The sequence below is a fragment of the Periophthalmus magnuspinnatus genome, chromosome 8 (genome assembly GCF_009829125.3).
Source record: "Periophthalmus magnuspinnatus isolate fPerMag1 chromosome 8, fPerMag1.2.pri, whole genome shotgun sequence".
Taxonomy (NCBI): Eukaryota; Metazoa; Chordata; class Actinopteri; order Gobiiformes; family Gobiidae; genus Periophthalmus; species Periophthalmus magnuspinnatus.
Window position 1 is genome coordinate 15,867,845 of NC_047133.1, and position 26,565 is coordinate 15,894,409.

Consider the following 26,565-nt stretch of genomic DNA (forward strand, 5'->3'; position numbering starts at 1 on the left):
GTGCTAACATTTTGCCAAATATCCGTACCCTTATTTTGCCATAAGCTAGCTGATTTGAAACAAAGTGAATGCTATATACATATTTGTACATATGTTAGTATGTCTATTTTGACAGATTTTTTTAGCCATAGATGGTGAAATTCTCTTGCTAAAAAAGGTAGGTATTAATTTGAACGACATGTTTAGAGACCAGAGCTGTTCAGACATTACACAGAAACAGCTGAAAAATGTCAAAAATGAAGTGCGTTGTGAGAATAAGCCCCATTGAGCTGTGTAACACTGCATTGGTGCGATTCAGATCCAGTCTAGACTTTAATGAGCTCTGAGCCGGAGTTCTGTGGCAGGGTTCACATTCCTGAGTCAGCCCTGTGTGCAGCGCTGTAGGGATCCGGCTCCTCTGCTCTTTGGCTCCGAGTCATTCTGGAGACGCTGGTGTGATGTGTAAATCAGGTGTTTCATAAGAGCAGAAGTTTACACCAGTTTTATTCTAACCAAAACTTTGCCCTTGTCTTTGTGCTCAAATGTTCACAGTTTACTAACAGCTGCTCTCTAAAAATCAGATCTCATAAGCTTCATGAAGTTCTGAGGATTAGTTTAGTTTGGTTTAGGATTTGGTTTTCCTGTGTTTGGTTAGATCACTTTTGACGTCTGCAGAATCTCATTTCAGCAGGTTTGGACTCAAAAGTGTCCTGTAGGTTTTCTGACCCATTACTGCTGTGGTCAGTGGGTAATGCATGCAGGAGGGGACAGGAGGGGACAGTGGGTAATGCATGCAGGAGGGGACCAGAGGGGACAGTGGGTGATGCATGCAGGAGGGGACAGGAGGGGACAGTGGGTGATGCATGCAGGAGGGGACCAGAGGGGACAGTGGGTGATGCATGCAGGAGGGGACAGTGAGTGATGCATGCAGGAGGGGACAGGAAAGGGACAGTAGGTGATGCAGGAGAGGACAGTGAGTGGGTGATGCAGGAGAGGACAGTGAGTGGGTGATGCAGGAGAGGACAGTGAGTGGGTGATGCAGGAGGGGACAGTGAGTGGGTGATGCAGGAGGGGACATGTTCTAGACCCATGTTGTGATGGGATCATGAAGCTCAGAAAGGGTTAAATCAAAAGGCAACACAGTGGGACGTGAGGAGGTGCAGGCCACAGGAGGCTAACAGAGCTACTGAGCTTTAGCCTGAGCAGAGACATGAGCAGAGCTAGAGGTAGAGTCCAACCTGCGCACACATCAGGAGCTAACTGCTACATTAGCTACATTAGCTCCAGGTGCAGCATTTGCATCACAGGAGCTAAAGTCTGAGCTTCCAGAACATTCAGAGCCTGTGCTCCTGTATAGTGTGTCCCTCAGTGTGTGCACAGACACAGAAACATGCTCCACACTCACACGCTCACACACACTCAGGACACACTACACTTTTCTGCACAAACCGCCCAGATTTGAGGCTAACAGTGTTAGCTCAGAGCTAGCACAGCTTGGCTGCTCAAACATCAAACTTTATGCCACATCAGAGCTGACAGTCTGCAAACACGAGAGCACTGGAAATAAAGAGTGAAAGGGAAACATTTAAACTGTTTAAGAGACAAGAGCCGAGCCAGACCAGACTGTCTCTGTCCCTGTCTGTGTCTCTGTCCAAACCCTCTGGACTCAGGTCTAAGTCTGATTTAAACAGCGCACTGTCCAGTCTGTGGTCAGACACAGACCTGTGTCTCTGTGGACAGGCGTGTCTCTCGTGTATTCTGTCCTTTGTCTCGTGTCTCTGGGGCTGTGTCTTACCTCAGTCTGAGGATCTTGTCTGAGGCTCGTGTCTGTGCAGAGTTCAGCTCGCGCACTTCTTCTTCTTCTTCTCCTTTTTCTTCTTCTTCTCAGTTGATGTGCAAAATGCGCGGACTCTTTCCTTTGTGTAAAATCCAGATCTTTACGCTGTTATGAGTCTCCAGAGCCGTGTCCACAGACCGCTGTCCCCGAGCTCGTTACGTGGCCCAAAGCTCCGGCGCGTCCCCCCGGTCCCGCGCTCAGGCCGCGGACTGGGCAGGCGCAGGGTCCGCCTCTCCACAGAGCGGACCGGGCACCGACAGGGCATCAACCAACAGAGCACCAACACCGACCACTTATGCACTGCCCGTTATATTGTTTCCAGCTCTAGTTCTTATAAAACAAAAACACTGTCATTTTCACATTTGCATTTATTTTAAAACTATTCCTGGATGCTTCATCATCTTTGGAGTGTCTGAAGTGTTTGTGCTCAGTAGTGTTTTCCAAAAATCTGACTTTAAACTGGTAACACTTTCATGGTTTAGTATGACTGGACCTTTACGGCGTTTATCCAAACACACACACGCCCCCTGGTGGCACACGCTGATATAACCTGCACAGTGACCTGAACTGTGATAATAAATTAAACTGACCATCAGCACATGTAGAAACACATTTTATTTGAGCTATTAGAACATGAATATAAAGCAAACAGCCTTCAAACTGTATGGTAAATCTAGATCATATTAAGTGCCTGTAATCTCCTTTTAAACCCAAATTGAAGCACACATTTTTTATTGAACTGGAGCAAAACATGACATATAGCAGTGAACTGAAGGAGTCATTATGATCATCATTTAATTATTTCGAATCTAGACAGTTTACCATGAAGCATTACATATAGATTACATCGTATATTCCTCTTCTTTCTCAAACAGGGCCACTGCAGCCCTCCTCGCACTCTCCCCATCGATGCTGCATTAACAGAGTCCAAAAGTGGGTGGAGAGAGAGAGAGCGAGGGGCGTGTGGAGTTTGGAAAGTCAACAGAAGTTATCAGCTGAAGTTATCACTGGGGCAACTGGAGTAACGTGCCTTGTCCTGAGGGTAGGTAGGTAACGTTTCGAGAGCGGGACAGTTGGAACGCAATGTCCTCTGCAGCCTCGAGTTTACGCAGCTCCACCAAACCATCTCCAGCCTCCATCAGGGAGTTAGCGATGAGCAAAGCAGCCTGGGAATCTCCCTCAGCGGAGATGATTGAGGCCTGCTTCTGTTGTTCAGCCTAGAAACAAGATGTGAAATGTCAGAGCAAAATCATGCACTTTAACAAATATTCTACTGCACTGTCTAGCTTCATTTGAAAACAATGAATTCACTTAAATATGAGATGTTTACAGACAGAGAACAGGCTTTTCATGTTCACGCATGACATATGTCAGTTTGTAGCCGTGGTAACAGAAGTAAACAATGAGGAGCCGCTCTGAGGTTTGACACACGACACTGAGGAATATGGATGAACAGTTACCTTTTCTACGACGAATCTGGCCGTCTCAGCTTCTTGTTGAGCCACTTGCTTCATTTCAACAGCCTCTGTAAACTCTCTTCCGAAAGTGAGATGGGTCTAAAAACAAAAACATGAAATCAGTCAGTCAGGAGCACTGTGGTTCTGTCACTGTGGAAAGTTTTTATAATTATATATATATATATATATATATATATATATATATATATATATATATATATATATATATATATATATATATATATATATATATATATATATATATATAAACTTTCATCCAACTGCTGACTTTCACATGACATCACAGCATTTTACAGGACAATATTTAAAAGGGCCCATATTTCCTTAAGGGCCCATATCTAATGTTATTTCCTCATCACAAACAGACCTGGAGTTGTGTTTCGTTTCATTCACACATGTTTAACACACAAACCCTGCAATGTTCTTCTCTCAAACTGAAAACACTCTGTTCTACCTTGTGATGTCATCATGTGGTGATAAAGGAAGTGCTCCACTGTGTTTTTAAACTCCACACACCTTCACTAGAATCATTTGGATCATTTCAGTCCTGGAATTGCTGATCTCTACTGAACTAAAGGTGAAAGGAGCCGTTAACTTAAAAACTACCATTTCATGACATCACAAGGTGGTATTTTAATTATTTTGAACAGGTTATTTATTTAATAATAATAATAATAATAAATTTTATTTGTTAGGCGCGCCTTTCAAGGCTCTCAAGGTCACCGTACATACATACACAATACAAATTGAACAATGTAAAATGATTAAAAATACATTAAAAACAAATATAGATTAAAAGACAGCAGTTATGGTCAGAGTGGTCAGGGTGAGAAGGCCTTTTTAAACAGATGAGTTTTGAGTTTAGATTTGAAGTGTGGGAGTGAGTGTGTGTTGCGGAGGTCATGGGGGAGGGAGTTCCAGAGCTGGGGAGCAGAGCAGCTGAAGGCTCTGCTCCCCATAGTGACAAGACGGGCAGGAGGGACAGTGAGGTGCAGGGAAGAGGAGGAGCGGAGGGAGAGGGCAGGTGTGGAGATGTGAACGAGGTCAGACAGGTATGGAGGGGCCAGGTTGTGGAGAGCTTTGTATGTGAGGAGTATGATTTTGTAGTGTATGCGGTGCGTGATGGGGAGCCAGTGGAGCTGGTGCAGGACAGGTGTGATGTGGTGATGGGAGGGTGTGTGTGTGATAATGCGGGCAGCTGAGTTTTGGACCAGTTGGAGTTTATGGAGTGATTTCTGTGGGAGTCCGAACAGAAGAGAATTGCAATAGTCTATACGGGAAGTGACCAGGCTATGGATGAGGATGGCGGGGTGGTGTGTGGGGGTGAGTGAGGGAAGGAGGCGGTGGATGTTTCTGAGGTGGAAATAGGCGGACCGGGTGATGTTGTTGATATGGGAGGATGAAGGAAAGTGTGCTGTCGAGGATGACACCCAGACTCTTTACCTGAGGGGAGGGGGAGATAGAGGAGCCATCAATGGATATGGAAAAAGGATTTATTTTGCTTAGGGTGGATTTGGTGCCGATGAGTAGGAGTTCTGTTTTATTGCCGTTAAGTTTGAGGAAGTTTGAGGTGAACCAGGTTTGTATTTCTGTGAGGCAGTCTGTCAGGGAGGAGGGTGGAAGTGTAGAGTTGGGTTTACTGGAAATGTAGAGCTGGGGTGTCATCCACGTAACAGTGAAAGTGATGTGGTGTTTCTAAAGATGGAACCAAGGGGGAGAAGATAGATTAGAGAAAGAGCAGAGGACCGAGGACAGAACCCTGAGGAACACCTGACGTGACAGGGAAGGGGTGTGAGGTGAATGACTTGAGCTGAATAAACTGAGAGCGATCTGAGAGGTAGGAGTGGAACCAGGAGAGGGGAGTACCAGAGACACCGATGGAGGAAAGTATATATATATATATATATATATATATATATATAAACTTTCATCCAACTGCTGACTTTCACATGACATCACAGCATTTTACAGGACAATATTTAAAAGGGCCCATATTTCCTTAAGGGCCCATATCTAATGTTATTTCCTCATCACAAACAGACCTGGAGTTGTGTTTCGTTTCATTCACACATGTTTAACACACAAACCCTGCAATGTTCTTCTCTCAAACTGAAAACACTCTGTTCTACCTTGTGATGTCATCATGTGGTGATAAAGGAAGTGCTCCACTGTGTTTTTAAACTCCACACACCTTCACTAGAATCATTTGGATCATTTCAGTCCTGGAATTGCTGATCTCTACTGAACTAAAGGTGAAAGGAGCCGTTAACTTAAAAACTACCATTTCATGACATCACAAGGTGGTATTTTAATTATTTTGAACAGGTTATTTATTTAATAATAATAATAATAATAAATTTTATTTGTTAGGCGCGCCTTTCAAGGCTCTCAAGGTCACCGTACATACATACACAATACAAATTGAACAATGTAAAATGATTAAAAATACATTAAAAACAAATATAGATTAAAAGACAGCAGTTATGGTCAGAGTGGTCAGGGTGAGAAGGCCTTTTTAAACAGATGAGTTTTGAGTTTAGATTTGAAGTGTGGGAGTGAGTGTGTGTTGCGGAGGTCATGGGGGAGGGAGTTCCAGAGCTGGGGAGCAGAGCAGCTGAAGGCTCTGCTCCCCATAGTGACAAGACGGGCAGGAGGGACAGTGAGGTGCAGGGAAGAGGAGGAGCGGAGGGAGCGGGCAGGTGTGGAGATGTGAACGAGGTCAGACAGGTATGGAGGGGCCAGGTTGTGGAGAGCTTTGTATGTGAGGAGTATGATTTTGTAGTGTATGCGGTGCGTGATGGGGAGCCAGTGGAGCTGGTGCAGGACAGGTGTGATGTGGTGATGGGAGGGTGTGTGTGTGATAATGCGGGCAGCTGAGTTTTGGACCAGTTGGAGTTTATGGAGTGATTTCTGTGGGAGTCCGAACAGAAGAGAATTGCAATAGTCTATACGGGAAGTGACCAGGCTATGGATGAGGATGGCGGTGGTGTGTGGGGTGAGTGAGGGAAGGAGGCGGTGGATGTTTCTGAGGTGGAAATAGGCGGACCGGGTGATGTTGTTGATATGGGAGGTGAAGGAAAGTGTGCTGTCGAGGATGACACCCAGACTCTTTACCTGAGGGGAGGGGGAGATAGAGGAGCCATCAATGGATATGGAAAAAGGATTTATTTTGCTTAGGGTGGATTTGGTGCCGATGAGTAGGAGTTCTGTTTTATTGCCGTTAAGTTTGAGGAAGTTTGAGGTGAACCAGGTTTGTATTTCTGTGAGGCAGTCTGTCAGGGAGGAGGGTGGAAGTGTAGAGTTGGGTTTACTGGAAATGTAGAGCTGGGTGTCATCCACGTAACAGTGAAAGTGAATGTGGTGTTTTCTAAAGATGGAACCAAGGGGGAGAAGATAGATTAGAGAAAGAGCAGAGGACCGAGGACAGAACCCTGAGGAACACCTGACGTGACAGGGAAGGGGTGTGAGGTGAATGACTTGAGCTGAATAAACTGAGAGCGATCTGAGAGGTAGGAGTGGAACCAGGAGAGGGGAGTACCAGAGACACCGATGGAGGAAAGTCTGTCGAGGAGGATGGAGTGTGAAATGGTGTCAAATGCTGCACTGAGATCTAGCAGGAGGAGGATGGAGAGTGAACCAGAGTCAGCAGAGAGGAGGAGGTCGTTTGTGATTTTCAAAAGGGCAGTTTCAGTGCTATGGAGGGGACGGAAGCCAGATTGAAATTGTTCGTAGATGTTATTGGAGGAAAGATGAGTGTGGAGGTGGGCAGCAACAGTTTTCTCAAGGAGTTTGGAAATGAAGGGTAGGTTTGAAATGGGACGAAAGTTATTGAGGTCAGAGGGATCAAAACCGGGTTTTTTGAGTATCGGAGTGACGGCAGCAGTTTTGAGGGTGGAGGGAACAGTACCGGAGGTGAGAGGAGTGAATGATATCAGTTATGAGGGGGGACAGTACAGGGATGGAGGTTTTGATGGTACAGGGATGGAGGTTTTGATGATTTAGTATTTTCCAATTTGAATAAAAGTGACTGTTAGCTTTGAGATGCAGTGAGCTAGCTAGCGCACAGAGCCTGTTATAAATATGACCTTTGTTACACATTACTCGTACAATAATAATTCATGAGAACTCGTCCTTACCAACGAGACATCGTCCAGAATGAGCCCAAAAGTCGATGCTCTTTCGGTCAGATCCTCGCTGACTTGTCTAGACACCAGCTCTCTCTGTGTGATGAGCTCGCCAGCGTCAAACCGGGCCTGAAACAAACACAATAAAAGTTATCATGCGATTGACCTGCGTGCTTTTACATACATGGTGAGGTAAAGGTTCATTAGCTGCTCACCACAACGGATTTTAAGACCTCTGTGGTGATGGACGGCAGCACTCTCTCATCATAGTCTTCGCCGATGCTCATGAAGATGCGTGGGAGCTGATTGGTCACCGGTCGGAACAGAATACGCAACGTGATGTTTACATTTTGCAGATCTGTAAAAAAGAGGTAGGAAAAAAGAGGTAAGACAAGTCAAAATGTAATGTGTGACAAAAAAACAAAAAACACAATACAAAATGAGCAATTCATTTTCAGCCAGGACCAAACTGTTCCAGGTTAAACAGATCTTGAGGCTGGAGCTCATGGCTCTGATGCCGTTATGATTAATCAACTGGTTAATCAATACCATCCAAATCTGTTCTCCAAACAATGCTGAGGAGTTGAGCAAATCATGATGACCAATCATAGATTGTATGTATGAATGGACATAGCTAACCTGCTAGCTGCTGTGTTCCAAACAGGAAGTGGTGGTTTTAACCTGCTCTGCATAATCGTGTTTTTTTTTTTATTTCACTAAATCAAGATATGAACATTAATAACAGACCAATCAGACACGTTCTTTCCCCGAGGCCACTCCCGCTAGCGTTAGCAACAGGTTTGATTGACAGCGCTGCTAAGAGCCCTTCAACGATTTCACTCTGGATTGGCTCTTTGGTTGCTATGATACTCAGTCAGATTTCCAAATTGGCCCCTATAACTGCTCTAGCCTCGATGAGCTTCATTTGGAGCCGAACGCTGTGGGTGACGTCACACTCACTTAGTCCATGTCTTTAACCTGTCTGTGAAACCAATATGAGTTTATGTGTCTGGTGGTGTGGCTCTGCTCTGAGGGGCACATATAGATGCAGGCAGAGAAAAGTAAACAGGCAAACGGTCAGACATTTTGTGGTCCTGGCAGAGAGCCGAATTTGATAATGTGTAATCTGGAAAAACATTTCCAAACTTTGCGCGTGTTACTCAACCTGTATGAAATCTGAATTAGAAAAAAAATCAGGCAGAGAAAGATGTATTATTGTACTGTATTCCTATGTGGTGCTGGTCCTGATATAGATCAAGACAGTTAAAAACTTTACACAAAAGGTCCAATTCTGTCCCCCACCCCCCACGCCCCCAGTATCGATACTTGGGTCAAATCTGTATCTAGTTCAATATTAGTTTTAGTATCTGGGCATCATTTTCACAGCCCTTGCACAGATGTTTACATAGAAATCTTGAAGTGTCCATCCTCTTCATTAAAAATTACAGGCAGATCACACCTTGGACAAGTCCAAGTGAGTTCCCAGTGGCACTACTCCATCGTACCAAACCACTGATTCCTTAGCATTCCTTCTGAAAGGTCAGAGCACAGATCCCTTTGTCTCACCTTTGCTGCCAGTGATGACTGGCACATTGCGTGGGCGGGAACGACAATCGAAGATAATTGGCTTTTGAACCCAAGGGATGACGAAGTGGGTTCCTTCACCGACAACGATCTCCTGGACCCCCCGGAACCGGTCAAATATAACAGCTCTATGCCCGGCGTCAACTGTGAACAGACAGATCATTACAGCCATAGAACACGAGGATGTAACAGGGTCCCCAGACTTTGATTGTGATCATTTTCAAAGACTTTAGTTATTTAATCAAGACATCTTCAAAAACATGTAGTCTAATGCTGTACCTAAAGTTCACAATTAGTGCAAGTTCTACAACAAGACAATCCCAATATATTTACTTAAGTAGATCACCCAATAAATGTAGTGGAACTCAAATTAGACAGAACACTAAACCCCATCATATCGACGAACCAAGCAGATGACGACTCACTCTCCTCATTTGAACAATACTTGAGTCTAGTGTTAATATAGGGTGACTATGTGATATCAAGGTCAAAGCAAGTAGGCAAGATAAAAAAAAAAAAGTAAATAAGTAAATATTGAACCAAATATATATAATTTTATTTTGGTGGATTTTAGGAGCCTTTTCAAAAACCCAACTGCTCCAGTAGGTGGCAGTAAACATCTCTGATTCAATTCACTTCAAGTTTACTTCTATAGCATATTTAGAACAACTTGAGCTGAACCAAAGTGCTTCACATCAAAGTCAACAAAAAACAAATATATAGATACATGATACAAAGGAAAAGAACAAAAAAACACCTGTATATCCCTTTGAATGTTAAATACCAAGGAGAAGAGGTGGAGCTGATATCCAATAAACAACAAAGCAAAGTGTACAGAAATTTTCGAGGACATAATTCACATTTCTAACTTTCCATGCCTGGAAAAGACAAAAACAATTATTTTCCAGGTTTTCCAGAATATCCAGGATGCGTGAGAATCTTGTTAGAGCCATAGTACACTAAGTACACTTTATTATTAGTCTGTCTACATTTCCAAAACTCAAAATGCTCTGTTCCACCTTGTGATGTCATGAAGTGGTAGTTTTCAAGTTAACAGCTCCTTTTACCTTTAGTTCAGTAGAGATTGGCAATTCCAAGACTGAAATGATCCTAATGATTCTAGTGAAGGTTGAAAGGGTCATCCCCCTCTCTCTACACCCATCTCTCTATTGCGCTCTCTCCTCTCTTTTTCCTCTCTCTCCCCTTCTGTCTCGTCTTCCTCTCTGCAGCTCTCTCTCTCTACATCTCTCTTCTCCTCTCTCTGTTCCCTTCTATCTCTCCCTCTCTGCAACTCTTTCCATTGCTCCCTCTCCATCTCTCTCTCCCACTCTCCTCACCTGAAGTTGTGTTCAAAATGCTCTGTTCCGCCTTGTGATGTCATGAAGTGGTAGTGTAAGTTAACAGCTCCTTTTACCTTTAGTTCAGTAGAGATTGACAATTCCAGGACTGAAATGATCCAAATGATTCCATTGAAGACGTATGGAGTTTAAAAGCACAGTGCAACACTTCCTGTATTACCACATGATGACATCATAATGTGGAACAGAGTGTTTACATTCTGAGAGAAGAACTCAGCCTAAATATGCAGGATTTGTGTGTTAAATATGTGTGAATGAAACAAAACACAACTCCAGGTCTGTTTGTGATGAGGAAACAACATTGGAACATGGATCAGAGAGTAGAGTCATATAGGTGTAGGATTGAATAAAGCTAACACTCACCATTATACAAGGCAGAGTTCACAACTCCTCCTCCAATGGCCAAGGCCAAACCCAACTTCCCAATGCTCTCAAACAGTTTGGCCATGACAGCGACCTGCAACAGAAACACAGGGACACAGCTTTAATTACAAAGCAGTGCTTAGCTACACGTGGCTCGTTTCAAACACTGGTCAAGTCCTTCTGAGTCTCAGTCTGTCCACGGCCTTGATCCATGTGTGATGTGCCAACATTTAAATGGGTTAGCTTAGCAACTAGCACAGTAGCTTATATGTATGTAACACTGCAAGACTACAAGCAAATCCACAACATTTCACAGTGATTAGCTTTTATGTATGCTGACAATATACGTACGCGCATCTTAAGACAGGATTTAAAACTTTGATTAGCAAATGAAACAGCATGCTACACTCACATGCTCCATCAGGCTAGCACTAAACCGCACCTGAAGCTTTTAATCGGCAGCAGCCACAACGATCATATAATGTGCAGACTAACGGCATTATCCGACACATTTACACACGGAATAATTCAATGTGTTGGTGTTAAAATGCCTGAACTCACCTGTGTTTTTTGCTGATGCCTGTGACCTCCACCGGAGTCGAACCACACATGAGACAGAAGCTCGACTGCGCATGCGTGTCGGTGGTGCAATGCGGCCTGTGATTGGACGAAACGATCTTCTTCGACAGTTAAAGAAAAGTCAGGACAAAATTACTCAATTGCGCCTCCTCAGGTAGCGTTTCATATTTTACTTGTTGAATAATAAATATTTTACAAAATCTGCTCTAAATGAAAACCTCAAATTATTAGTAAAATATTAAACGTGAGTGCTAAAACTCTGTGATTATTTATTTATTTATGTATTTATTTATTTGACAAGGATAGTGCACATTAATTAACATTACTGTAAATGTACCAGAATTAGTCAAAAGTCGATTTTTCATTCATCCGTTGTCTCTGGACAGATGTTCAAATTGTCCATCTAAAAAGAATATGCCTAGATAACATATTAGTACAGTGAGAGCAGGACTACACATTAAAGCCTATAGTTAAAATAAATAATTCATTATGTACCAATGTAGTTTCATACCACTCTTATATTTATAGAAATATACAACAACACAATACTCTTTTATCTCCCACTGCCATAAAGCACAGGTAGTTGTAGTTCATGTCTATTGTTCTATTTGTCACAGACATGCTGATCATTTTAAAGCTCCTGTGAGGACAGGAGCTTTAAAATGACATATTGAATGAATACTGTCCACTGCCTTTGTCCTTAGCTACAGCCTTATTTACTTTTGTGTTTTCTTTTTCTAGTTTGTCCTGTTGTTTTTTGTTTTTTGGTTGTTGTTTTTTTGTTCAGTGTTAACCTGCTAACTCATTTAAACTATATAAGCATGATATAAGCAGCTATAAACATTATTCAAACATTACTACAACTTTATATGCATCAAACAGCTAAACTATATAACAAATACAATGGGTGTATTATTGGTGTATTAGTAAACTGTGTGAACTGTACAAAGTGAATTGTTAACCTTGAAGTAACTCATTCATCAGATCCATTCCTTAGGTTTATAAAATCCTTTCTTTTAGATCAAAACCAGGCGTGTGTCGCCCTCTAGCGCGCGTAGAGCAAACCGCACCAATGTGTTTGTAGTTTCACTTTCTCTGAACCCTCCTAAACACACGAGCATAAAGACTCGAGCAGTTTGTCATGAGTCGACTCCAGGCCACGGGATGAGTCAGGTTGGTTTTCTCACCAGATTCTGCAGATGTGTCCAGTGTTTTGTGTTTCAGCGTTTAAAGAGAATGTGTTTTTGTTTTAACACGAACGAGTTGAGTGAGAGCCGCGGTTTTCAGAGGCACTTCCGTGATTCTGTTGCTTGATGTTTCCTCACAGGCCGTGCACACTCTGCACAGTCTTAGCTTCACTCAGTAGCTATAAGTGTAATCAGAGTAGAGCACGTTTTATCCAGATATTAACGTAACGCTTAAACCATGAGCACGTGCACTTTACGCAGCATTAAACAGCCCAGGTGAGTTTATCGCGTCATTGTTCACGCGGGACATGTACAGGACAGGGAAAGTGCAGGGAAAGTGCAGGTTTTGGTTGCACCTGTCTCATTTGCACATGCAAACTCTGCGTGAGGAGCAGTGATGCGACTGTCGGCTCACTTGTGGGATCCGAATCTTTTGGGTTTTCAACGAGCCGTTCCAAAGACTGGCTCTTTTATTATTTATTTATATGACAGAAGCCAAAGTGAGAATCATTTATCTACGAACTGATCACAGAGAGAAAGGACCAGGGCTCAGGTGAGTTTGAGCTGGTTCAACCTGAGAGTCAGAGAGATTCGATTCTTAAAAAAAAATAAAAAATAGAACCGGTGTTCTACCAAACTGTTCACGTTAAGGAACCGTTCAAAAGAGCCGACTCGCACACGAACGTCACATCACTAGATCAGGAGTAAACCAGGAGTAAACCAGGACTAAACCGGGTCTAAACCAGGACTAAACCAGGACTAAACCAGGATTAAACCAGGAATAAACCAGGTCTGAAGCAGGTCTAAACCAGGACTAAATCAGGACTAAACCAGGTCTAAACCAGGTCTAAACCAGGACTAAACCAGGACTAAATTAGGACTAAACCAGGTCTAAACCAGGTTTAAACCAGGACTAAGCCAGAATTAAACCAGGAATAAACCAGGTCTAAACCAGGACTAAACCAGGACTAAACCAGGACTAAACCAGGTCTAACCAGGACTAAACCAGGACTAAACCAGGAATAAACCAGGCCTAAACCAGGTCTAAACCAGGATTAAACCAGGACTAAACCAGGACTAAACCAGGTCTAAACCAGGATTAAACCAGGACTAAACCAGGACTAAATCAGGACTAAACCAGGTCTAAACCAGGTCTAAACCAGGACTAAACCAGGACTAAACCAGGACTAAATCAGGACTAAACCAGGACTAAACCAGGACTAAACCAGGACTAAACCAGGACTAAATCAGGACTAAACCAGGTCTAAACCAGGACTAAACCAGGACTAAATCAGGACTAAACCAGGACTAAACCAGGACTAAACCAGGACTAAACCAGGACTAAACCAGGTCTAAACCAGGTCTAAACCAGGACTAAACCAGGATTAAACCAGGTCTAAACCAGGTCTAAACCAGGACTAAACCAGGACTAAACCAGGTCTAACCAGGAATAAACCAGGTCTAAACCAGGACTAAACCAGGCCTAAACCAGGTCTAAACCAGGATTAAACCAGGAATAAACCAGGTCTGAAGCAGGTCTAAACCAGGACTAAATCAGGACTAAACCAGGTCTAAACCAGGTCTAAACCAGGACTAAACCAGGACTAAATTAGGACTAAACCAGGTCTAAACCAGGTTTAAACCAGGACTAAGCCAGAATTAAACCAGGAATAAACCAGGTCTAAACCAGGACTAAACCAGGACTAAACCAGGACTAAACCAGGTCTAACCAGGACTAAACCAGGACTAAACCAGGAATAAACCAGGCCTAAACCAGGTCTAAACCAGGATTAAACCAGGACTAAACCAGGACTAAACCAGGTCTAAACCAGGATTAAACCAGGACTAAACCAGGACTAAATCAGGACTAAACCAGGTCTAAACCAGGTCTAAACCAGGACTAAACCAGGACTAAACCAGGACTAAATCAGGACTAAACCAGGACTAAACCAGGACTAAACCAGGACTAAACCAGGTCTAAACCAGGTCTAAACCAGGACTAAACCAGGATTAAACCAGGTCTAAACCAGGTCTAAACCAGGACTAAACCAGGACTAAACCAGGTCTAACCAGGAATAAACCAGGTCTAAACCAGGACTAAACCAGGCCTAAACCAGGTCTAAACCAGGATTAAACCAGGAATAAACCAGGTCTGAAGCAGGTCTAAACCAGGACTAAATCAGGACTAAACCAGGTCTAAACCAGGTCTAAACCAGGACTAAACCAGGACTAAATTAGGACTAAACCAGGTCTAAACCAGGTTTAAACCAGGACTAAGCCAGAATTAAACCAGGAATAAACCAGGTCTAAACCAGGACTAAACCAGGACTAAACCAGGACTAAACCAGGACTAAATCAGGACTAAACCAGGACTAAACCAGGAATAAACCAGGCCTAAACCAGGTCTAAACCAGGATTAAACCAGGACTAAACCAGGACTAAACCAGGTCTAAACCAGGATTAAACCAGGACTAAACCAGGACTAAATCAGGACTAAACCAGGTCTAAACCAGGACTAAACCAGGACTAAACCAGGACTAAATCAGGACTAAACCAGGACTAAACCAGGACTAAACCAGGACTAAACCAGGACTAAACCAGGTCTAAACCAGGTCTAAACCAGGACTAAACCAGGATTAAACCAGGTCTAAACCAGGTCTAAACCAGGACTAAACCAGGACTAAACCAGGTCTAACCAGGAATAAACCAGGTCTAAACCAGGACTAAACCAGGCCTAAACCAGGTCTAAACCAGGATTAAACCAGGAATAAACCAGGTCTGAAGCAGGTCTAAACCAGGACTAAATCAGGACTAAACCAGGTCTAAACCAGGTCTAAACCAGGACTAAACCAGGACTAAATTAGGACTAAACCAGGTCTAAACCAGGTTTAAACCAGGACTAAGACAGAATTAAACCAGGAATAAACCAGGTCTAAACCAGGACTAAACCAGGACTAAACCAGGACTAAACCAGGTCTAACCAGGACTAAACCAGGACTAAACCAGGAATAAACCAGGCCTAAACCAGGTCTAAACCAGGATTAAACCAGGACTAAACCAGGACTAAACCAGGTCTAAACCAGGATTAAACCAGGACTAAACCAGGACTAAATCAGGACTAAACCAGGTCTAAACCAGGACTAAACCAGGACTAAACCAGGACTAAATCAGGACTAAACCAGGACTAAACCAGGACTAAACCAGGACTAAACCAGGACTAAACCAGGTCTAAACCAGGTCTAAACCAGGACTAAACCAGGATTAAACCAGGTCTAAACCAGGTCTAAACCAGGACTAAACCAGGACTAAACCAGGTCTAACCAGGAATAAACCAGGTCTAAACCAGGACTAAACCAGGCCTAAACCAGGTCTAAACCAGGATTAAACCAGGAATAAACCAGGTCTGAAGCAGGTCTAAACCAGGACTAAATCAGGACTAAACCAGGTCTAAACCAGGTCTAAACCAGGACTAAACCAGGACTAAATTAGGACTAAACCAGGTCTAAACCAGGTTTAAACCAGGACTAAGCCAGAATTAAACCAGGAATAAACCAGGTCTAAACCAGGACTAAACCAGGACTAAACCAGGACTAAACCAGGTCTAACCAGGACTAAACCAGGACTAAACCAGGAATAAACCAGGCCTAAACCAGGTCTAAACCAGGATTAAACCAGGACTAAACCAGGACTAAACCAGGTCTAAACCAGGATTAAACCAGGACTAAACCAGGACTAAATCAGGACTAAACCAGGTCTAAACCAGGTCTAAACCAGGACTAAACCAGGACTAAACCAGGACTAAATCAGGACTAAACCAGGACTAAACCAGGACTAAACCAGGACTAAACCAGGTCTAAACCAGGTCTAAACCAGGACTAAACCAGGATTAAACCAGGTCTAAACCAGGTCTAAACCAGGACTAATCCAGGACTAATCCAGGACTAAACCAGGAATAAACCAGGTCTAAACCAGGACTAAACCAGGCCTAAACCAGGTCTAAACCAGGATTAAACCAGGAATAAACCAGGTCTAAACAAGAAGTAAACCACTACACGTCTATTATATCACTTTTCTTTACTTTATACTAAACCTAAACCAAACGAAGGGAAGTTTATAGATGTCAGGCCTTTGTCTGGTTCATTTTATTTCCCGAACTGTTCAACAAAGACAATGGCCTAATAACAGAGTCTCTGTTGCACTCATTTTGGTTTCTATTTTGTGTTGATGTAATGTCGTAGTTACCTCCAGTAGATGGCTTCGTAGCACCACATATCTCAGTCTTCTTTCTCTGTTAAGGGTGGGGTCTTTAAATCATTTTTTTATTTTTTATTTGAATGCAGATTTTGAGCATTGAGTGTCACAGACTCATGATGAACAAAACGAGTCTGGAGAACTGGATTTAAAGACGTGATGTGACCAGACGTAACATTGACTATAGCACATGTGTCAAACTCAAGGCCCAGGGGCCAAATGCAGCCCTCCACATCATTTTATGTGGCCCTCGACAGGGTAAATTAAAAGGTATGATGGTCTTAAAATGTCATTTTATCAGGAAATAGGCAAATGCATATGCAATATTTGTAACTTGAATAAGCAATAAATACAGAAACAGTTCATTAAAAAGTTAAAAAAGTAGTTAGATTTATTTTACATCTTTGAGGGCAGCCATTTTGCTGATGTGGCCCACGGTGAAAATGTGTTTGACACCCCTGGACTATAGAGATGAAGTATAGAGCAAATATCGGCTGATCGATGTATCGGTCTATCTCTAATCAAGTAACAGTTTTATCTTTATCGAATTACATGGTGTGGATAAGGCTCCTCTTAAAACCATCCCATAATTATAATTACACAGTAGTAAAACAGATTTAACCTTGTAACGCACAAAGAGCTTGGACATAATATTGAAGAATCATATTGCAATAATAAAGGCCCATATTAACTTAAAGGCCCATATGACTCTATTCTCTGATCTGTCCTCATCACAAACAGACCTGGAGTTGTGTTTTGTTTCATTCACACATGTTTAACACACAAACTCTGCATATTTAGGCTGAGTTCTTCTCTCAAACTGAAAACACACTGTTCCACCTTGTGATGTCATCATGTGGTAATACAGGAAATGCTCCACTGTGTTTTTAAACTCCACACACCTTCACTAGAATCATTTGGATTTTCATTTCAGTCCTGGAATTGCCAATCTCTAGTGAACTAAAGGTAAAAGGAGCTGTTAACTTGAAATTTACCACTTCATGACATCACAAGGTGGAACAGAGCGTTTTGAGCTTTGGGGATGTAGACAGACTAATAATAAAGTGTAACTCAAACATGTGTGAATGAAACAAAACACAACTTTAGGTCTGTTTTTGAGGAGGGAACAGCATTAGAACATGGATAGTCAAATCGTTAGTTGCAGCGTTACCTGTGGTCACTCCATCAGTAAGTACAATTATGGCGTATTTTTATGATGGAATGTTCAGCAGTTACCTTAGTGACACATTGTAGACATTAACAAACACTGCCAAAAAAGTTTTAAGATTGTCTGAAAACTCCAGAGAAAATACAAAAGTGATTTAAAGAGCACATTTTCAGGAGCCTGTGGTCAGTCCGAGCTCATGGTCCTGTTTAGGAGTTTGATTTTACACAAAAAGGTGATAGTGACTGTGAAAAACTGTTGGCTAATGCTAATGCTAGCTAGCGTGTGACTGTAATGTTAATTGAGAGGGACTTGTTTAACAGCACAAATTAGCTCACCTGATGGAGTTCAAATAAGTCAGACTGAGTTGAAATAAAGGTCAGATTAAAGTCCAACTTGAGTAACAGAGCTTCAGACAGAGCAGTGCTTTCAGGTAGCATCACACCCCTCGGGAATGGTGATGACATCAGCTACAAAGTATCAGTTGTAACCTGGCACCCTCCATTTCCCTCCCTCACTGTGTTGTTTGTGTGTGTTTCCAGCAGATGGCAGAGCTGAGCCGGACGGTCAGGGTGACGGGGCTGCCCTCAGAGCTACAGCAGGGGGCGCTGCTGGACGACAAACTGTGCATTCACTTTCAGAGAGGCAGAAATGGAGGAGGAGAGGTGGTCTCTGTGACAACGGTCAAAACGCCGGACTTTGCACTTGTCACATTTGAGGAGAGTGGAGGTCAGTCAGGTCAAAGGATACAGGTTAAAGGTCACATCATTAAAGTGTTTGACTCAGATGTGTCCCTCAAACTGTTCAGATCTTTATCCATGTTCTTGTTGTTTCTTCTCATTGACCCTCTGAAGTTGTATTTGGAGTGATTCATGTTTGAGTAATCTTTAATCATAATTTTCAAGAAGCCATTTTGTTGATCTGCCCCTGTTTAACCTCCACCAGTACACGCCCACTGTGACACGCCCACTGTGACACGCCCACTGTGACGTACACACTTCCTGCTCCAGTTTTATTTTCTTAATCAATGATTCTCGTAGGATTCGGCAGCGTCGCGTTGTCATTTTGGTACAAATGAAAAAACTTTCTGCTCCAGTGTGATGTGCAGGTGTCCATAGGGGGCGGCGACAGCATGTAGTTGTGATGACGTTTACGACGACGTCGGCTCCCATTGGACACCACAATTTTCTAATGCAAAAGTCAGCTGACTTCTTTCTTTTATTAAGTGGTTTTAGATAAAATATTATGATTTTAAATGTGTAAATTATAACAAAATGATCCATAGGGTCTGAGATGAGAACCATAGAGACTCAAGCTCAATAGGACTCATTTAAACATAATAAAAATATATTAACTTGCTGGTTGCAAGGGTCAAACGTTTCGACACACCTCTCATTCAGTGTTTATTTTTTCTTTATTTTTACTACTTTTTACATTTTATACACACACAGAAAACTTTAAATATATGAAGTCACATATATGAAATTACGTAATAAAGAAAAAAAAGCTCTATGAAAATATGTGTTTTTCATTTTAGTGTTAAGTTATTATCATCTTTTTTGGTTTGTTACATAATTCCATATATCTTACTTCATATATTTGTCTTCTGCATTTATATAAAATGTAGAAAATGGTAAAAAAAATAAGAAAAATAACCATAGAATGAGACGTGTGTCCAGGCGTCTGCTGCTCGTGTTCATCTCTCTGCATGTTTGGGAGATCTTTTAAATTAAATTACCATTTCATAGAGGAATGTATAGTTTACTCTTACAGCTGCTAACCCTGTCGATGTTTAAGTGTCTGTGGATCAGCTGACATATAGAATTGTTGACCTAAAGTGAAAAGTTTGCATTGGCATCTCTTTTGTTGAGGTTTTCATGAACGATTTATTTCTTTGGCTCTGACTCTGATTTAAACAGAGTCAGAGCTGAGTCAGGACCATCACAAACTGAGACTCATTTGGCTCTGGTCAACTCTCTGTCTCTCCATCTCCCTGTGTCTTTTTCTTTATGTCGCTCTATCTCCCTCTCTCTATCTCGCTTTCTCCCCCTCCTCTTCCACCCTTTCTCCCTCTGTGTCTCTCTCTCCCTCTCCCTGTGTCTCTCTCTCTCTCTCCCCCTCTCCCCTATCTCTCCTCTCTCTCTCTCCCCCTCTCCCCTATCTCTCCTCTCTCTCTCTCTCCCCCTCTCCCCTATCTCTCCTCTCTCTTTCTCTCCCCCTCTCTCTGTCTGTCTTTCCCTCTCCCTGTGTTCCGCTCCCTCCCCCCTCCTCTCTTTGTGTCTCCCTCTTCCTCCCTTCCCTTCCTCTCTCTCCATCCACCTCCTTCTCTCTATCTCCATTCCTCCCTCTCTCACTCTCTCTCCTCCCTCCCTCCTCCCCACCTCTCCCTCCTGTCTCCTTCCCCCTCTTCCCCTTTCCCCTCTCTCCCTCTTTCCTCTCTTCCCCTCTCCCTCTGCCCCCCCCCCCTTCTCCTTCCTCTTCCTCCCTCTCTCTCCCTCTTCTCCCTCCCCCTTCACTTCCTCTCTCTCCTCTCTCCTCCCTCCCTCTCTCTGTTCTTTCTCTCTTCAGTGGCTCAGCGCGTGGCAGCGACTCCTCAGACTCTGGAGGTGGATGGGAGGAGTTTTAATCTGACGGTGAAGGAGCATCCAGGAGGCTCGGCCCAAGATCAGGTCAGACACGAAAACCACACCACAACCTCAATACAAAAACACAGTGGAGCACTTCCTGTATTGCCACATGATGACATCACAAGGTGGAACAGAGTGTTTTTAGTTTGAGAGAAGAACTCAGCCTAAATATACAGGTCTGTTTGTGATGAGGAAACATTGGAACAGATCAGAGAACAGAGGAATATAGGCCCTTTAAGGTAATATAGGCCCTTTATGGCTATTTTCATTTATAATTTTGTTTTTTAGGTCATCGTGAATCTCTCAGCTACTGTTGACCTCAGCCGTGTCTCTGGGGGGAAGAGGACCCTGAAGAGCGTCCAGAAGAGCCACCCTGAGGTCCACATGAGCCTGACCTCTGCTCCGGGGCTCTGCTCGTTCATCGGGAGCTACTCGGCGGTGCAGGCGGCGTTAGCTCAGCTGCTCGGCCAAAACCAGCTCCCACAGAGTGCAACGGAAAAGGAGCCAAAACACAGCCCTGAAAACAGACCGAGTCCTCCCACACCTTCACCTCGCACTCAGGTAACGAGGGATGAGAGAGGGCAAGAAACTTTAGCGTAATGATATGAAAGAGAAAGACACGTCACAGTGTAAAGGGCCCTCCCCCTCTCTTTCTCTTCACCTATCTCTCCATCGCTCTGTCCCTCTCTTTCCTTTTTCCCTCTCTCTCCTCCTCTGTCTCCTCTCTCTCTGTGTAATCCTCTCTCTCTCTCCCTCTCTTTCCTCTCTTTTTCCCTTTCTCTCCCCTTCTGTCTCCTCTCCTCTCACTCTCTGCAACTCTCCATTGCTCTCTCTCTCCTCTCCCTCTCTTTCTTTCCATCTCTCTCTCTGTCCCCCTCTATATTTCCCTCTCTGCAACCCTTTCCATCACTCTCTCTCCTCTCCCTCTCTCTCTCCCTCTCTCCGCCCTCTATACCTGGAGTTGTGTTCAGAATGCTCTGTTCCACCTTGTGATGTCATGAAGTTGTAGTTTTCAAGTGAACAGCTCCTTTTAGCTTTAGTTCAGTAGAAATTGACAATTCCAGGACTGAAATGATCCAAATGATTCTAGTGAAGGTGTGTGGAGTTTAAAAACACAGTGGAGCACTTCCGGTATTACCACATGATGACATCACAAGGTGGAACAGAGTGTTTTCAGTTTGAGCCTAAATCTGCTGGGTTTGTGTGTTAAACGTGTGATTGAGTACAGTACTCTGATCCACAGGTAATACGGGACCAAAGCAGAAGCCAGAAGGACAAAAAGGAGCGCCCACTCGTAGAAAAACATACAAGTTTACAGAGAGACGTCACCCCTGGTGGTCATGAATGGGAACTACAAGGAGCTACAGCAAGTCCTACTGACTCCGAAGAGGATTTTTCCCTGATAGTCGACGCGGATACGTTTCAGTACTTGCAGAAATGCTGTAGAGAGGAATACCATCAGATCCTTAGGAAGCATGGGGTCGCAGTGGTGGACTATACACACCAAGGGCTAACCACTCTGCTATTTCAGGTCGCTTCTGGGGACGGCGTGAACGAACGAGAACGCTTAAAGAACGCAAAGACTGAAATTAGCCAACTGTATGAAGAAAATCAGGCTAATATATGTCGGGACAAGCTTTTCAAATCAATGCTTCCCAATAGTGTAGGTCTTAAAACAGCAATTGACGAGTTGAGTGGGAAATTTTCAAAACTGTTTTTCAGCGAAGATGAACAAAATGTCTTCTTGATCGGAGGTAGGGAAGAAGTGGCAGAAGCAAAGACCTTTCTGCTCCTTTATGACTACAACAAGGAGGATAAAACTGAACTGACTAGTCCAAGGAGGTTTCAAGACTCTTGGCCTAGGAACGAAACAAAAGCCCCAGTTGCTAGCCCTGGGGTTCTGGAGAGTAATGGTATCGATAAAGATGAGGAGCACGTTAAGCTAGATGGATCTTCTAAGGTCAAGCTAGCGGCGCAGTTTAAAGACCCACACATAGCTCCTATAGGAAGCAAAACAAGTGATTTCACAGTGAGAGGGCATTCGCAGTTGGGTAACAAGAAACGCCAAGGCCCCATGCTAGCTTACGATGTGCTGTCCGAAGCTAACAGAACCGCCTACGTGAATGCACAAAACACAGGTGGAGATATACTTTTTAAGAGCATGAATGCCACTATGCAAAATGCTAATTTAGCTGATACCAGACCCAAAACGACTAATGCTAATGCTAATGCTAGTCCTATCCAGGCTGATAGCTTAGATGCGCAATCGCAAACAAAAACTGGGTCAAGTTTAAGACGGGCAAGTAGTCTTTCAAGAGTTACGCAGAAAAAAGACCAGGAAAATTCACCAAAAACGGACTTGGAGACTGGCAAAGCTCGAGGCAGGTCGTCTAGTTTTACTGGCACAGAACTTAATGCAGAGATACGTGTTCATAGCACAATGTGGTTTCATATTAAAGAAGCCTACAAACCCAGAATCGAGGAGTTAACTTCAGGGATCCAACTTAGAGAAATAAGTTCGGCTGGAGATAGCGTTAATGTTCTTTTAACAGGAACGAGTGGGGCAAAGGTCAAAGCATGTCAGGATGGTTTGCAAAAGCTCGTAGATTCAGTCAGTGTTGATTTCATCATTGTGTCTCTTTCACTGCGAGAGCTTGGAATCGCGGATCCAAAAGATGAGACGTTACAAGTTTGTTGTGATGAAATTCGAAGCCGGTATAAAAAAATATCGATAGTAACTACCAGTGATGGTTTATTTCTCCTTGGGCCTCAAATTATGTGTTCTCAAGTTCAAAACGTGCTTCGTGAAATTTTTGCTGGCGCCCAAGTTGGACTACAGGACTACTCACGGCCTTCTACGTCAGCAGGGTCTGAAAGCTTTAAAAATCCACCAAATGAGAACGTTGGGAAGGTCAGTGGACGAGATTCACCGAGGAAAGATCCAGTTACTAAAGAAAAGGTGAGGAGGCCAGCGGGTTTGGAAGGAGAGAGCCAAAATGTGCAAGAATCCATCAGAAATGCCAATGGATCAGTGACAACTCGAAATGATAGAACAGCCAGAGAGCAGACCACAGCCATTACAGGAGCGTTAACGTGTTTAAGATGTGACAAAACAGGAACAACAGTGAAAAGCACCAAATGTGGGTGGACACTTTGTTCAGACTGTGTAAGAATCTGCCACCTCCAATGCAAGATATGCGAGGAGCGGACAGAGGAGCCCAGAGAGGAGCCGAAAAAGGAGCTGAGACCACAGGGAGTCCAGGGGCGGATGAGCTATGCCCCTCTCCCCATGAGTATACCAGGATTTTTGAAGGACCCTGTGGTCAAGATCACCTACTGCATTCCCGATGGGATCCAGGGGGTGAGTCGAAATGTTCTATATTCAGTTTTTATAAGATTGTGAAGGTTGAGATATACAGTAGTATTTCTAAATAAATGAGAAAATTCATCTGAACCTTATCCTCCAAAAACAGAAGTCCACACCCACTGTTCCTCATCACACAAAGGGGATTAGGCATGGTGCAAAATAAAAATAAATAGGGCTTATTCCTGGCAAGGCAAGTTTATCTCTACAGCACAATTCATACATAAGTAATTCAAAGTGCTTTACAGAATAAGAAAGACATTAAAATCACAATACAACAAATCAAAACATAAATAATAATAAATAGTCATCATAAAATTTACATTAAAAGAAAAGAGGCAGAATAAAACCGTTTCAGTCATACGCACAGCTAAACAGAGCCGTTTGAGCCTGGATTTAAACATTGTCAAAGTAGAGGCCTGTCTCACCTCTTCAGGAAGACTGCTCCAGGTTTTAACTGCAGAAAACTGAAAGATTTCTGCTTATGTTTACGGCGACATCAGCTCTCATTGGGCTGTGCAGCTTTCTAATGTGAAAGTCAGCTGACTTGTTTCTTTTATTGAGTCATTTTAGATGAATATTGTGATTTTAAATGTGTAAGTTATAACATAACGATCCACGAGTGTCAGAGATTAGAATTATAGAAACTCAAGAACAATAGGTCTGATTTAAGTATTTTAGCATTGTCTTTTCTGACCACAGGGGGGTGATCCATCTCCCGGAGAGCCGTTTAAAGGAGGTACATTTGAGGCGTATCTCCCAGACTGTGAGCAGACACGACGGCTCCTGCCCCGGCTGAAGGAGGCCTTTAGGAGGGGGCACACCTTCACCGTGATCAGGGGCCGAGTCAATTGGGACGCGATCCCACATAAGACGAGCCTGCACGGGGGCAAGCCCACGTGAGTGTATATGTGTACACATATATGTCCTTTATATGTGAACATACTGTGTTCTGTTTGTAAGATGAAACACACTTATTATGAACTTACTTTTGGTAAACTCAGGGGCGGTGCCAGATATTTTTGGTTGTGGGGGTGGAACATGTTAATTTAAAGCTTTTTATGAATGTACTCCCCCTCCATCACGTTTGTATAGTTATTTATAGTGGTCATTTATAAAACATAATATGTAAAACCTAAGATTCTGCTGTCACCATTTGCACATTTTTAGGGGAGACTGAATGTGCTCTGAAAGTGGGGCAAAAATCTTTGGGGAAACTATGGGGGTGCATTGATCATTCTAGGAAGACTAGTGCCCCCTCAAGTCCCCCCTGATAATCACATAAACAAGAAGCCCGAGTCGACAGAAAAATGAATCAGGAGAATTGAGGAAAATGATTGACACATTCACAAAAGCTACATCACTGTCCATTTTGGAGCAGCTGTGGTATAAGCCATCAGAAGTGACTTGAATTCAATTTATTGGAGGAAAAAAATACAGCAAAAAAACTCAAAATTTTTACGTGTACGTGCTGTGTAAAATGTGACTCTTTACTTTGCCAAACCAGCTCATTTCACAGCTACATCCTCCTAAATACTGACATAGTGACATAGCGTTCATGTCATTACGGTGCTACTGAGATAGAGCAGGTATGTCAAACTGTATACTGCGTACAATGTAATCTGTTTGTTTTGTTTTCTTAGGGGTTACCCAGACTCCACGTACCTGTCCCGCTTGGAGAGTATACTGAACGCCTTTGGGATCCCGTAGTCACCAGCCGCAACTTTCAAATGCAGATAAACGTCCATCTCTGTGGTGCGACCCATAAACTGTTTATATAAATGGACATAGCTAACTTGCTAGCTGCCGCGTTCAGGAACAGGAAGTGATCATGGGCGCACTTCCAGCTCCATCGACTCTGGCTCCAATTCACTTTCTGTGTAAAAACTGTGTCTTAAATGTTCATATTAACCCACTCTACATCATTCTGGGTTTTTTATTTCACTATTGTGTCTGAAAATCAAGATATGAACATTAATACCAGACAAATCAGATGCCTTGTGTACCTGAGGTTGCTAACGCTAGAGTTAGCAACAGGTTTGATTGTCACTTGTTTATACAGTTTGTGGTGTGAAGGACATTTTTGTTTTATATTTGTAGACACTGATTTTAGCTGCATTTTACATTTACGTTTTATATTTTCTCCATTATTACGTAACTGTTTTGTAGAGATATGTACATTTTGGGATGCATATTGACTCCATGGTTTTATTTCTATAATGTTGTATGAATATTTTCACATTTAGAAATAAAAAGTCGATCGCCTGACGATTTTTTTTGTTATATTTTATTAGTCCTGGAAAACATGTAAGGCATATGTAAATCACACACTGAAACACAAGTTCTGCGGTGTGACGACAGAAGCAGCATCAAGGCAAACGCTTTAAAGAATAAAGTTGAGAATTTTACTTTTTTCTTTTCAGTTTTTGTTTTTGGGAACAGGAAAAAATACAAAACACAATCCCGGGCAGGAAGTTGGCGGAGGCGGAGGCGACGGCGGTGGCTAGCTTGAGAGAAAGTGTTTTGATTGTTCAGTGTATATGAGTGAATGAGATTTAGGAATAAACGATATGAAGCGGGATTCTTAAGCATTCCCAAAGATAAATAAATAAATAGCTTTGTGGAAACAGGGCTCAAGCTGAAAAAGATACAACACAAAAGCAGCACAG

At 42.9% G+C, this 26,565-nt stretch overlaps 3 protein-coding genes across 5 annotated transcripts in view; 1 reads left to right on the forward strand and 2 right to left on the reverse strand.

Annotated features, from left to right (window-relative positions):
- Window positions 1–1,979, reverse strand: part of znf652 (zinc finger protein 652) — a 36,267-nt gene extending 34,288 nt beyond the window's left edge. The window contains exon 1 of the mRNA XM_033971824.2: window positions 1,775–1,979. The gene's annotated coding sequence lies outside the window, so the exon portion shown is untranslated. The remainder of the gene's footprint in view (window positions 1–1,774) is intronic.
- Window positions 1,980–2,414: 435 nt separating this feature from the next.
- On the reverse strand, window positions 2,415–11,359 carry phb (prohibitin). Of its 2 annotated transcripts, none has more exons than XM_033971491.2 (7): window positions 11,285–11,359; window positions 10,724–10,817; window positions 8,985–9,146; window positions 7,634–7,776; window positions 7,431–7,547; window positions 3,277–3,372; window positions 2,415–3,033 (listed from the first exon to the last, which is right to left on the reverse strand). In XM_033971491.2, exons 2-7 carry the CDS (start codon window positions 10,806–10,808, stop codon window positions 2,821–2,823), a joined length of 816 nt encoding a protein of 271 aa, XP_033827382.1. In that variant the 5' UTR covers window positions 10,809–10,817; window positions 11,285–11,359; the 3' UTR covers window positions 2,415–2,820. The 2 variants fall into 2 exon arrangements, with proteins under 2 accessions (XP_033827382.1, XP_033827383.1); XM_033971492.2 differs by having other exon boundaries at window positions 2,485–3,033; window positions 10,724–10,819; window positions 11,288–11,357.
- A 1,051-nt stretch (window positions 11,360–12,410) lies between these two features.
- On the forward strand, window positions 12,411–26,166 carry si:busm1-163l24.3 (uncharacterized). Of its 2 annotated transcripts, none has more exons than XM_033971587.2 (7): window positions 12,411–12,475; window positions 18,451–18,634; window positions 20,474–20,574; window positions 20,821–21,093; window positions 21,776–23,893; window positions 24,599–24,795; window positions 25,540–26,166. In XM_033971587.2, exons 1-7 carry the CDS (start codon window positions 12,467–12,469, stop codon window positions 25,604–25,606), a joined length of 2,949 nt encoding a protein of 982 aa, XP_033827478.1. In that variant the 5' UTR covers window positions 12,411–12,466; the 3' UTR covers window positions 25,607–26,166. The 2 variants fall into 2 exon arrangements, with proteins under 2 accessions (XP_033827478.1, XP_055079592.1); XM_055223617.1 differs by having other exon boundaries at window positions 12,413–12,475; window positions 18,448–18,634; window positions 25,540–26,165.
- The last annotated feature ends 399 nt before the right edge of the window (window positions 26,167–26,565 follow it).

Excerpts from the sequence above, each read along its gene's own strand:
- phb (XM_033971492.2), bottom strand. The coding sequence starts at position 11,357 with ATGCGCAGTCGAGCTTCTGTCTCATGTGTGGTTCGACTCCGGTGGAGG. Across the intron at positions 7,548-7,633 it reads AGGTCTTAAAATCCGTTGTG|GCCCGGTTTGACGCTGGCGA; the intron begins GTGAGCAGCTAA and ends TGTTTGTTTCAG. Across the intron at positions 3,373-7,430 it reads TTCTGGACGATGTCTCGTTG|ACCCATCTCACTTTCGGAAG; the intron begins GTAAGGACGAGT and ends TTTTGTTTTTAG.
- si:busm1-163l24.3 (XM_055223617.1), top strand. Across the intron at positions 18,635-20,473 it reads CACATTTGAGGAGAGTGGAG|TGGCTCAGCGCGTGGCAGCG; the intron begins GTCAGTCAGGTC and ends TTCTCTCTTCAG. Across the intron at positions 23,894-24,598 it reads TTCCCGATGGGATCCAGGGG|GGGGGTGATCCATCTCCCGG; the intron begins GTGAGTCGAAAT and ends TTCTGACCACAG.